At 32.9% G+C, this 13,862-nt stretch overlaps 1 protein-coding gene across 4 annotated transcripts in view; it reads left to right on the top strand.

Annotated features, from left to right (window-relative positions):
* The window catches only part of LOC128179624 (1-phosphatidylinositol 4,5-bisphosphate phosphodiesterase epsilon-1-like), a 117,184-nt gene that overhangs the window by 23,653 nt on the left and 79,669 nt on the right, over positions 1 to 13,862 (top strand). For 2 of the 4 annotated variants that reach the window (XM_052847119.1, XM_052847121.1), the window contains one exon: positions 12,487 to 12,592. In XM_052847119.1, the coding sequence (XP_052703079.1) occupies positions 12,487 to 12,592 (106 nt within the window). The remainder of the gene's footprint in view (positions 1 to 12,486; positions 12,593 to 13,862) is intronic. The other 2 variants (XM_052847122.1, XM_052847120.1) reach the window with 1 other exon arrangement.

Genomic DNA, 13,862 nt, shown 5'->3' with positions numbered 1-13,862 from the left:
TGCAGTGGTACTATCCAATTCCATCGTTTGCAGTTTTATTGAATTTCGCCATTCATTTCAAGGAATTCTCTGATTTTTATTCTTGCGCATGATCAGATTTTTTTTGGTTGTTTTACAGATTTGTACAAATCGTCCTAGAAATTAAGTTAGCAGGGGAAATCGTTAAAACATCTTAGTTTGATTTGTGTTTGACTGCGCATGCGTTAATATTTAATGCAACCTAAACTTCATTTCAATTAGAAATGATCTAATATAGTTTAAAAATGGTCATTTGATGAAAAAATTATTGTGGTATAGCCTATTACATATTAAAGACAAATATTTTTATGTTAAAAATACAATATAGATGCATTGCTCCTTTTATTGCTATTATTTCTGGTAGTCAAAATTTATGAAAATAATTCTTTAAAAGAAACCAATGTAATTATTAGTCTCTTAATTTAGTCATGGTTTAGTTTATCGTATAGCGCATGAAAATAAACGTCTTCTTTTTTGTTCTATAATCAAAGTATTAAGAATCAAAAACTCAGTTCCATAGCCATCTTTAACCACCATTTTACGGGGGCAGTTTGATGAAAAAGATATTTAGATATTTTAGAGACCATTCAAAATTCTTTTTTTATTAACTCACCAGTACTTTTTCTGAAACCGTTGGTTTTTCTTCTGTAAATCTAACATTTGGCCTACGAATGTTATCAACTTTTCATGTCGTCTGTTCATCAATATGAATATAGATGGAATTATTAGACTTGTAAATCAGTTAATGAACACTAACTTAGCATACTGAACGTTATATTTTTTTTATTCTTGCCGAATTTGAGTTTTTTCCCCTCTTTATAACCGACTAACATGGGAATGAGATGTGAAATGAAAGGATCAAAACCGCATTGACAACATAACCGAGTTCTAGGCAAGGACAAGCTGATTAGCATCTGCGGCATCAAGCGAAAACAAAGCAAAGTGTGGAACCCTGGAGGACATTGTTCAATGAAATGGACTGTTAGGTGTATGGTAATTAATCTAGAAAAAAGACAATTCCTAAGATTTGGAACTCCACATAACTGAACAAAGTACCGAAAGATAATGCAACATCACCTACCCCACTTAAACAAACTCTCAAAAAAGTGACATGATCAACGTTTTTGCCCAATAGTTCTAGTAAAATGTCTTGAAAACGAATGCAAGTACTGCCGATGTAGACTGATATTGTCGCTTTATTTGAACATTATTTTTCAAACGTCAGCATCCTTTGAAGTTCACGCTTAAATAAATCTCTAACGTAATTACACCAGGGTAAGAACAAAAGGTTTTACGAATGATATTTGATCGATCCGGAAGCTATGTTTTCGTAATTTTTCCTTTATCCCTGTGTCAAGCGGTTTTGTTCTAATTGCGGAAAAATATCGTAAACAGGGCGTTACCCAGATATATTTGACATTGTCTTTTAAATCGATAAAAGAGGGGAGTTCAAGATACAATTATGGACTAATTGCTTCTAGTCGATGAGGAGAAGAAACGATTCAAACCTGTGAAATATGTCGCTCGCAAGACATCACTAGTCAATTTTGAACTGGGCAGGGTAATTTTTAATCGTGTTTAAAAGGTTCAAGCAAAGTTTAGATCGGAAAAAAATCATAAATGGTTTGTTAAAGTATGAACTCATATTTTTTGGATGAATAAGTGCATTATTTTTATTTGATATCATAAGCTGTAAAGGTTTGATAATAAGTGACTTGTGTGTTGTGTAACGATTTTTCTGATTCCTGAAGGTGAAATCAAGCGGAAATAGAGAGGTCATTTTAGCTTAATCACATGCATTTGGGCGCTTGTAACTTTCCGTTTAGTCAAACAGCTTATTGACTACCGCAATATTGTCAAGGATTGAAGGGTTAATTGGATAAGAATAATGTTGATGCCCGAGGGTTTCTACTTTCCCCATGTGACCTGGCCACAGATACATGCATGTGTGATAATCAACATCGTTCTAGAACTGGTTGATTGATTGATTGATCTTGCATTTATTTATCAATCTCCATCGATACATATTACTCTATTATCTTGCAAGTAAACACAGAATGTATTTGTTAATATTCATTTGGCGTCAAAGGGTACGGCTGATATATACATTGATCAAATCGTTAACAAAGCAAATCATAAATGTGGGCTGCATTCAAACAGCAAATCCTAAAAGATACAACTGTATCATCAAACATCCAGCTTATCAAATAATTGACCTTGGTCGTAAGAGCTACAGGACTCAAGGTCAAAGTTCATCATATTCATTAGTGACCTTGATCCTGAGAGGTGCTGAACTCAGTGTTAAAGTGCAACACATCAATTCATTCAAGCAGATGAAATCAATCAAGCAAATCAAATCTCAAATCCATGTGATCTTGACCCTAGAAAGTGCAAAGGTCAAGGTCGAACTTTCTAATTTCATAGAAAAAGCCGCTCAAATACGCCTTTTAAGTCAAATGGTTGGATTGTAGATGGAGATTGTCGCTTTGCAATACAAAATTAAGATCAAGCAGTATCATATTTTAAATGAATTAAGTTAAAACTAGTACTTATGTAGTTTGATAGAAAAACCTTCCTGTATGTGTGGCAGACCGATGCATGTGCCGATGTCCAGTCTGAGAATCTAACTCCAACTGACAACGTATAAACAAGAGATTCGGGAAATTCGGAACAATCTGAGAGTCAATTTACTAGTAATACATGTTTTTTCCAGGAAAAATCCATTTGTCAAATTGTAAATTATGTTCCGAGTCTCTTATAATCTTTATTATATTTGCTTTATCTATGTACATTGTGTTTATATATGTAGTCGTCAAAAGATACAGATATGCTTGATATGTTTTGAAACTAAATACCACGACTGAATGTTATTGTGGAGTCATTTAAATTCGTGGGGGGCAATTTTCGTTGATTGTGAGGGTTTTTGCTTATTCGTGGGGATGCTAATTCGTGGATGCGTCGATTTTCAGTTTCAATAAAAAAAACTTACCTTTCAATTATTTTTTTCGTTGAGGATGTAAATTTGTGGGGGAGGACTACCTACGAATACCACGAAAATTGAGCCACCACGAATTCTAATGATTCCACAGTATACATGATGTACGTGTTTAAACTAAATTACCGCATTTTTGTTACATACATGTATGCGTACAAGCACAGTGTAGGAACGAACATCGGTCTACAATAATAATGTTCGGCGAAGGTTTTTGTTACATTGAATATGTTTAAAACAAAGCGAGTTCATGAATCATTAAGGTTATTGGATCTAAATCAATTAGAATCATCGCACCGTAGTCATACGCATCGTTCTCTACATTAACCGTTTTCTTTCTGTTATATCCTGAATTTCAAGCTAAGCAGACGACAGCGGAATTAATTCTCGGATCACAGAGAAAAAGCGAGATCAGCACGTGCTTTTGATCTTTGTGGATCTAACGAGCATGCAATAGCTACCTGCATTGTTTTCATATTTCGTCCAATGGAGACAGTTCCCGAGGGCGCTATCCAGTGCTGTTGCCTTATTAAAAGAACAAAAAACAAGTGTTTGAAACATGAAATTATGTAATCAATATTTGACTTCGGTATGCCAAATCAAAGCAAGAGTTTGAAAACATAATTGGCCAAAACATTGATTATTTGATTATTGACCAGTACCAGATCAAGTGCGAAGGCACTTTTCGGAAGGAAAAAACAGAATTTAAAGGTTATGTAATTAAGGATGCATCTTATAGTTACGTAATTGTTATGTCTTTAGAATAAAAGTCCAATATTCCAGCAACCGATTAATACGTTTTGTGTTCATATGGGAACGGTATTATTTTATTATGAACACTTTGGGCAAATATTTATATGGATAGATTCTGGATCAGTGGCAGATTTGTTGGTTAAGGCAAATTGTCCGTGATCCTGTTTTTATTAAGAAAGGGGTAGTTGTTGTTCAAGCATGTAACATTGTTTGTAATTATTTAATTAACATTGTGTCACGGGTTTTTCCCAAGTGGCAAGAACGCTTGTATTAGAGTATTTGGTACATGTAGCAAACTTCTATCGCATTTGCTTTTAAATTAATCATACTTCGCGAATGAAAACTGCACGAAAGACGCTAAATCGCAATTACAGCTAATTATGATTACGTTTATAATACTCTGCATGATGTTATTATTTTTCTATCAAAATTATACGGCGCATTAGTGTTTTTTTCTACAGGTTTCATTTTCTAATACATGTGTACACTTGTGTTGAAAATACTCAATTTGCAATTGATCTCTAAAACTATTTTAAATGTCAAAGGTAAGATACTTTGTTAAAAAAAAAAAAGATGAAATCTCCGTATTTCTGAGGTTAAAAACAGTTATTTGTCATTTTTACAAAATGTTAAATTGAAATTTAATCTTCCCTCTTTTCAAGAGATATCCATCGCTGCTCTTACGTTAGTCATAAACGGACAGGAACTCTGTATACTGTGGGGACACAAACCACCGCTGACGATTATTTTTTTCTCTTATTCCTTTATATAACAAAAATTCATATAAAAAATTCCACAGGCTCAAATAAATTCAAATACAATACATCTATAGAATGACTTTAGTCCAACAACATATCCAAACTACAGGAAAATCAATCAAGAAGATCAGGAGGGGACTGAGATACATGTATGGCCCCTAAAATAACCACTACCATAAAAATTCCAACCACTTTGGAATATGTGTTAACATTAGCCTCTTTACACCCTTTCTATTGCGCCTTTCAAGATATTTTTTTTTCTGAATTCTTTCCTGTCTGTGTTATTTCTAACCTTCTACTTTCCATGCCCTAAAAGGAACCAAATTCGCCCATTGAACACCTGGGAATTTTTTTAAATGCAGATACACTTTTAGAATGGTTTAACTACTTGCGTAAATACTTTTTGGGTAAACTAGTGGTATGTGACCTAATAGTAGACGTGAGAGTGGCGGGACCATAAAATAGTGATACCTAATTTATATAAGGCACATACTCGGCATCAGGTGACTGAACAATCTCCACGGGCATTTATAATATCAATTATAATATTTGTTATTTATAACCCCCCCCCCCCAAAAAAAAAGAACAAAAGCAAATGATGCAAAAAAAAAAAAAAACGTGAAAAAGTACGAATCATTATTGGAAAAATATTTATTTTTCAAAGACCAAAAATAGTAATATGCTTTGTAGGTTGTTATATTTCATGGTGCGGTAATTCAAAAGACAAGACAACACATTTCAATATTTCGTATAGTCTTATGTCGATTTGATTATATAATATATCATTTGGGTGGTTTATTAGGTTCCTTGATTGATATAAATGGTTGTTTAATCATCCATAGATTACGAAATTAGATGCAATTGATAACACCCGGGTTCCTTTGATTCAAACATGCATGCCATTACTATAGATTTATTTATGATTTATCGACACATCTAAAACACAGTTCGTTGATATAGGTTATCATGATAAAAAAAAACGGTAACAAAAAGAGAAATGGAGAACAAAAAGAGAAAACAGCAATATCATTTTACTAGAAACTATATCCCTGTGTTGGTTCATATTCTTTTTTGATTAATATCAGTTTCTCATTCCCGCTAACCCATCTTGTTTCGACTAAAAACAGTTTATTACACTAGAACTCGTTTCTTTACAAACGTGTCTCATGGGCCCTAGCCTAACGATGTTGTATTAATACAGTGAAACTGTATATATATAGCTAGAGAGTGCAAGTTTGCAACGCAGCCCCAGAGATCGATCTATTTGTCTGCAAACATAACTGCGAGAGAACTTTTGTTCTCTTCAAGAAAAACACATCGAATCTGACTTTGACAGACGACTTAATTTAGAGGATTTTTTATTTGTTTTAGTGCTTTATGTGAAAGTGACGTACGAAAATGATTGCTGTAGACTTCCATATAGACGGTTTAAGATTTCTTCGAAAAGATGATTATACGTTAATTTGAAATCGGATTTAATTCATAGATCTTATCTGAGAAAGTTCAGATATCTAACATATATACAGTAACCTCAATCAAAGTACTCTATGTACTTGTAGCACAAGATACCGGATTGATTTTCAACTTGATTCATGTACTGTAACCTGTGTCGGGTTCAATTCTCAATACCTTTTGAGGTATAATTTAATATTCAATAATAGTTTATGGTCAAATATTGTACATTTTTGAATAGTTATTATTGTTTATACTTTTAATCTTATCTGGTGTATAGTTTCATATACACTAATATTTTAAAGTAAACCACACAAACTGAAAATACAGACGCGTTTTTTTTTAAATCTCTGTAATGAAGCATTCACGAAGTACGCTTCTCGTCTGTCTCTTAACGTACTAAAACAACACAGAACACTGTTAATCAGGGGGAAAATAACTGTATTTAAATTATGATGAAGCAATTACTTCGTGCGTTTTCAGTCTGAAGTTTACAATTAAACATATCAATGTTAAATCTTGATGAAAATTGTTGCCGATATTTAAAAAGTTAAAAAAGAGAAGAAACTCTGAATATAATTTCTGTTTGTCTCATTAGCAATATATTTATTGCGATCATTAAGACCCGCGTCGGCTGCTCTTCAGTCAGACTACAGAAATAACTAATCAAGAAATTTAAAGCATCATCTGGACTCTGTCTCAACACATCATTGTCAAGTCTTGTCAGTTTCGCCAATATTTATTCTCTCTTATTCACTTTCCCTTTTCCCTCATTTACATGTATATAAGTGTACACAACTATTTTGCACCTCCATTGAGCAAACCTTGTCTATGCTGGCATAGCCTTTGTTGGTCTGACAATGTCACTATAGTTAAAGTACCTCTAATTAGGAAGAGTTGATTGAGTTTATTCCACAGTAGGAATGGAATACGGAAAAGTATATGGCTTACTTACTGAGTCTTTATTTCAACTAACGCTTAAATCAAGTTCTTTAGGTGGAAGACACTTTCAGACACTTTCACTCACTTGGAAGTTTTATATTGAAATAATGGTTTACTTATTTCTCGATAAATATTTTTGTAATATTAGACCATTTGATTTTTTTATGAAGGAAGAGCTCTGTTTGGAAAACGCATAAGAAAATACAATGTAGTCAAACTAAAAAATGATTTTTGAAATTTTAAGATGGATCTGACGACCAAATTGTTGTTTTGATCACCTAGCTTTCAGAGAGAGAGAGAGAGAGAGAGAGAGAGAGAGAGAGAGAGAGAGAGAGAGAGAGAGAGAGAGAGAGAGAGTTTTAAATGTAATTATACCATATCGATTATTGTTAGATACATGTAATCTTAAACCTTTCTTCTTAGATTAAGGTACATATTGATATTGATTCACTAACATGTCTAGGCAAGTCTCGCTTAAACTTTGAGTTCTTTCTATGATATAATTACCCCCCCCCCCCAACAAACCTATTAATAATAAATTGACACCCCCCCCCCAAAAAAAAAATCCTACTTAAACCCTTTAGCTAAATATGTGTTTGTCAACTTTTAATGGCAACCTTTGGTATCTTCCTTCTAGCACTTACGCCCGGCGTTTTGTTTGATTTTGTAACGATAGATTACAAAATTATAGACTTCGATGCACAACTTTTGGAAGCTTTCGATTGACCGTAAACTGGGTCGATGTGGGTTTTTCTCCTATTACCAGTTTTCTCGTTAATTGTCAGTGTAAGCGATTTCTTCTGTCTCTTGCTGGTGCGGCTGTACGGGATATACAATAGATAAATCAACGGTACATCGTCTAACCTATAATTCTAGTTAGCGAGATTACTTCTCTTAGGTCAAGAAAAAGGTAGAAACTAAACACCATGTATGTGTCTTTGATCAATTCAGATTTTTGTCAATGATTTTTAGCCAATGGATTGAGTGTGGACTGTAGTGCAGCTGTACGAGAAATACAATAGATATACACATGTATCAACGTTACATCCTCTAACCCACGATTCTACTGAGATTACTTCTCTTAGGTCAAGAAAAAAGTAGAAAATTAAACATCGTGTTTGTGTCTTTGATCAATTCAGATATTTGTTTATGATAATTTAGCCCCATTGCTTGCACGTTTGTTATACAGTCGCGCATCATTGTTTTTTTTAATGAAGCCAAAATAAGATTAGTAGTACTATTTCCATGCTTCGTCAAATGTTCTCTTAACGTCTGTAATATAAATTATGAAATTAAAATCTATTCGACCCATTTTGTCCAATTCATCATTAACTTTAAAAAAAAAAGGATGTCGATCGTATTAATTCTCCCATTGTATACAATCCGAGTTTATGCTCATTTTATTTGTTAAAATGTTTCCGTAAAACAAGAAAAAAAAATCCACGGCGCTTTCAAAACTATAAAACTCATATAATTTTTGCAATGAACATCCCCTAGGAGTTAATATGAAGTCCTAAACTCACGAAATGTATTTAAATATGATTGTGATATGAACCTTTTTCTGTGTCGAATTCCTAAACAATTAATCGTCACGAAAATCATTAAAAATACCTATAATTGTGTTATTATCGATAATCGTGCTACGACAAATATCATTATACTCTCATATGTTCCTTTAGTAAAACTTATACCTTTTTATCCAGATCTGCTTTTGAAATGAACCTTTTAAGCATCGTCTATAACACTTTTTTTTTCTCTAAATAAGACAACAACAGCAACACCACGATTTCGTGAGGTAGGAATATAAGTATTTAGGTGTTATGACGCCATTTTTTTTATCAACCGGTTTAAGGTAAACAAAACTCACTTTCTTTAAAATGAATGTATTGATTTATTTCCTATCAAATAAATGCACTTACCTATACTAAATGATCATTTATTTGATTAACTTTGTTTTCAATTAGTGTACAATATAAATCATCTTTTTATCTATAAGATGAAAAAAATTAAAAACAGAATTTGAACTTATTGATTTTTTCTTTCTTATGAATGCAGTTACTATGACAACAAAGTTAATTAAATTTCTAATCAGTGATATAAGTCGACTCTAATACCTACACACGTGTACTTTTATTTGGACAGGTAATTTGATTTGCTAACCGTAAAAGAATGTTTAAATCAGAATATTTTGTAAGAACATCTTTTTGTCTCTTTTTTTTTCTTTTTTTTTTGTTTTGTTTTGTTTTTTTGTTTTTTGGGGTGTTTTTGTTGTTGTTGTTGTCTATGTACAAGTATACAAACTCCGATAGTTTTCATAAACTGCCTTTTGTTTTTTGACACATGATAAGAATTTCGTTGGTCTTACGTCTTATTAACTCTGGTAATTTAATTTCGGTGGGACTTTTCATCTTATAAATTTGTCTTCGTGTATTGAATTTCGATTTCGCCGAATAATTCCAGTATCCGATTAGTCTCCTGTTGGACTCCGATATAATTGATGTCGGTAACCCCTTCAATTGCCTCAGTAAGTAATGACCTAATTCAATTTTCCATCTTATTCAGTTTCTCATTCGAGGGAGATTTCATCGTCTGGAAAAGTGAGACTGCTATAGAAAAAAGATAGAATTGGTCTTTGAATCCGAAATCCTATTTAGGTCAATCAATCCGATTCTCTGATTTTATGCATGTAAATTGCACAATTAGTATGAAATGTGTTTTTTGTAGGTTAGTAGGTGATCCTCTTTGCTCGCGTCCCTTGTCAATTACACAATGTGACCATCATTCAAATGTCTCGTTCAAGCCTTTGTTTATTGGCCTAAGGAATTGAGGCACCGCTTGGTTTCGTTATTCTACATACATGTATATGTATCCAGTAGTTTTCAAATACATGTAACAAGTTTATTTATTTGATTGTAAACATTTAACACATAGTATTTCGTAAACTGTTTAAAAAGTGGGTTTTTTTTCAAAGTTTCACAAAAAGGTATGTACCAAAACTGGAATATTTGTTTGACAATCAATACTTTCAACTAGATCCAAAATGTTTTGTACTTGTGAATATGTGAAAACCATATCTTTTGCCGACTTTAATCGAGGAGACGACCCCCCCCCCCCCCAAAAAAAAAGAGAAGAAAAAAGAATTACATGCAACTTTTCAATGGCGATAGCTTAACGAACAGAAGGCCTGAATTATGTATGACCTATTCGTCCTAATAATCGATGACTATCACATTTACGTTTCATACTAGGGCTCGTATTGTGTAATCGTACTTTAAAAGATAGTTGATGCAACTTTATCTTGAGTTTGGTCAGTAGTACTCTCGAACTAAAGTACTAAGTTACCCTGTACTTTAATCGCCTAATTAAGCGGCATAGATAATTAATCCCGTTCTGAAATTATAATATTTCATGATTTTCTGGATGAAAAACAAGTAAAACGGCTTTTCAAACAATCGTGAAATTAAATTTTCGCTTTGGTAATGAAACTCACGCAATATATTGCCACTTACATGTGCAGCTTTTGATTTATAATTCATCATCGAGATGTTCGAATAGTATTCGACCTGTCTTCGTTAAAAGAAAACGAACAATTGTAAAGAACTGAATTCAATTCAAAATTAGTTTGAGTGGATTGAATTGCATAATAAATACACGAATAAAGCACATTGTATTTGTACATACAAAGTAAATGAAAATTGCAGGTTAATATAATAACCTCTTTGAGGCAATACAGAATGATACATTAACATGCACCTGGGAAAGTTTTTGTATGTACCGCAGTGGCATAACCTCTAAATATTCTAAAGGCAAACTAAGTTAATTAAGCATAGCCCGTGTAAAATATATATTTTATCGTACATTCAACTATATATATATATATATATATATATATATATATATATATATATATATATATATATATATATATATATATATATATATATATAAATGCTGTTTTAAAAATCTATATAGTCAATTTCAGCCCCCATTGATCAACATTTCAAAGTATTTCATATTTTGTTTTATTACAGCAAATATATTTTTCACCCATTTGTTTAATTTATTTGCACTTTCATGAATTTAGAAATAACGTATTTTTGCAATCTCTAGACAAAGCAATATGAGATTTAAAAATAGCTAGCCTGCGTGTAGGTCTATTTTGTATCGGCTTTTGTGGAATTGTCTGTAGATTCTTGCTCTTTGATTTGCACCTGATTCTAATTTTCATCCTTGATATAAATTTTACTTTCAAGAAGAAGTAAAACAAAAAACTGTCTTTGCGACCTTCCACTACACTTGATTTCTATAATATTCTTGTCTTTATTGTTTTTTGACCTTGGGAGAATAGAGCGAAAGATGGAGACCTTGTATCATGGCTTCCTCCTAATATCGACCATCTTTAATACATGTGTGGTTTTATAACAACAAAATCTGTGTTCTACATTTTTTACGTTTTATTGTCGATGTTGAAACGGAGAAAGGGGATGCAATCTCCAATTTGCATAATTTGGAAGTCAGATTTACTCAACAACTTTCGGTTGCAACCTTGCCCTATCATGAGACACGCTTTTGTTCTAAATTGTAACTGAGCTCTAGTTTGTATGAACATGAAAAGCACTATACCTTAAAACTCATTATTGCAATACGATGATATAATGACTATGCATATAAAAAACAAAGTCACTCATATAATCGATGTGTTTGGTGGGTTTTTTTTTCTTTCTTGAACACATTTGTCTCTGGAACTTGACCTAAAATGCAAATACTCTGGTGTCTGTGCCTGGATTTGATACAGCGTTACTTAACTTTATTTCATGGATAGCAATAAGAGCTAGAGGTGAATTATGTAATGGTTGAACTATCTGTATTTATTTCCCTTTGGCTGCTTCATTTGTACAACTGTACAATTTGTTAAATACGAAACGCGGGTACCCGGTCAATAATAATTTGATAGAAAGAAAAAAAATTGGTTAAAAGATTAATTTCATTAATTTAAATACAGTGCTATTTTGGGGGTGTTAAAGTGGAAAAGTAAAGAAACGCCCCCGCTTAATGAAAATTTTATTTTAACCCGTACTCAATGAATCCAGGTCATGATTCAGCAGTTTTATGTAACACGGGTTCTATTTTTGGTTCTAAATTGTTTTACAGCGACTTCTTAATGAGATCTAGCAGAGAAAAAAAGGGGAAAAAAAAACTTTGCATGAATGAAGGTCGATGGATGGGTGATGCCAATAAATGATTTCTTATTCATTTATTTATTTTCATCGTTACTCAATACCCGTGCCACCCATTATTGCGTCATAAGGGGTTTCCGCTTTGTAAAATTGCGTACGCATCCAAAGCAAACGAAAAAAAATAGAGAGTAAGAAATTAACAACTGGATCCTTTTTTTGTAACCTTTTTTTTTTAGTTAAGTATTTTCTCCGCTAGTCTTGAAGTGCGCCTGATCATTGTGAATCACCTAAGCACCTTATTCTACACAGCTTCCGAAGAAATTACCTTGGTTTTAATTATTTTTGACGTTTGTTGATTCTGCATTCATTGTAATCTGTCTTTTTTTCCCCTCAGCAGACGGTGCCGGCGGAATCGCTCTCCAGTCATGATCGGCACAAAACCAGGATGAGTCTACGACGAGACCGGTCCAAACACCGGAACAGCTGCGTCCAGGAACAAGGTAAGAGAGTGGCGCGGATCTAGAGCTATAAAAGAAGAACAGGTGGGGTGTACAGATTTGTGTATAAAAAGCTAAAAGTGGGGATAATTATACGAAATACAGATTTATCTCATTTTTGTGTGTGGATCTAGACTTTCGGACGGTGTACATTAATATATGTATTTTCTTTTTTTTTCTGTATTCATATACTGACACTACTTATAGATTTAGATCTAAAACTTGGGATATAACAAAAATTGAATATCGTTTTACTTGGTGTAGCTCTTAAAATACCGATGTAGAAATCTTTCTTCCAGTTTTATATACATACACAGACATTTCGTCATGATGTAGTGTGCTGCTTAAAATGGATGGCACCAGACAGGCGTTGGCTTTGATTTATTTACATATGCAGCTACAAAGCGTTAAAAGATTTATTTTTTATGAAAAATATTTGAGTATGCTGGAACAAAAAGCATCCAATAACTGGTATATAATTAAATATTTTGCGCGTCGTGTAGACAACTATAAGTGTTATGTTATATAAGTTTAATCATTCGATGATACATGTAATAGACAGATATTTTTAAAAAAGCAATCAATTTCATCCAGTCAGGTAAAATTGTTGTACAGAACAAAAAAAAATATTTTGAGGGCAACGAAGTCATAAACGTGTTAAGTGGGAAGATTATCGAACGGTAAATTTCCGGCATAATTTAATTAAAATATCAACGTTCCCAAAAGGTTTCTGCAAGTTGTTCTGACTGCGGATTGCAGACAGGAGCCCTTTTCGTTCTTAAATCTGCCCCCTCTCTTTTCGATCGAGTCTTAATGTTGACGTGCACTGGTAGATTACCGCAGGCTTTTTGTTTCTCAAATTAACATTCAAATCAGGGTCTTTTGTACTTTTTTTTTTGGGGGGGGGGGGGGTGGTGGTTTGAATGCAAGAGTGTTTATGTTACGTTATGGCACTGTCTATGTGGGCAATAACATTTCAATAAAAACCTCGAGAACCTGTAAACAAAAACAAATTGGAAATTGTTTGTTAAAGAAGGCAGGTTAATCAACAAATTAACCATCACATCTATCTAAAATTTTAAGAAATGGGCTGTTTAGCTGTAAACTATGATTTAGTAAAGAACAAAATCCATAAATTTTACCTTTTAAATTTGGGTATTTTCCTGTATTTTGATATCGAGATCTTCTTCTAAAGAAGATTTATACAGTCTAAAAAATGGCCACGACCATCGAGTCCTTTTAAGAAAGTTAGAAAGTAGTCTTTGTTTCCTTT

Source organism: Crassostrea angulata, chromosome 4 (assembly GCF_025612915.1).
Source record: "Crassostrea angulata isolate pt1a10 chromosome 4, ASM2561291v2, whole genome shotgun sequence".
In the NCBI taxonomy this organism is placed as follows: Eukaryota; Metazoa; Mollusca; class Bivalvia; order Ostreida; family Ostreidae; genus Magallana; species Magallana angulata.
Note: the sequence above shows the minus strand (reverse complement) of the source record. Positions and strands in the feature narration are given on the sequence as shown.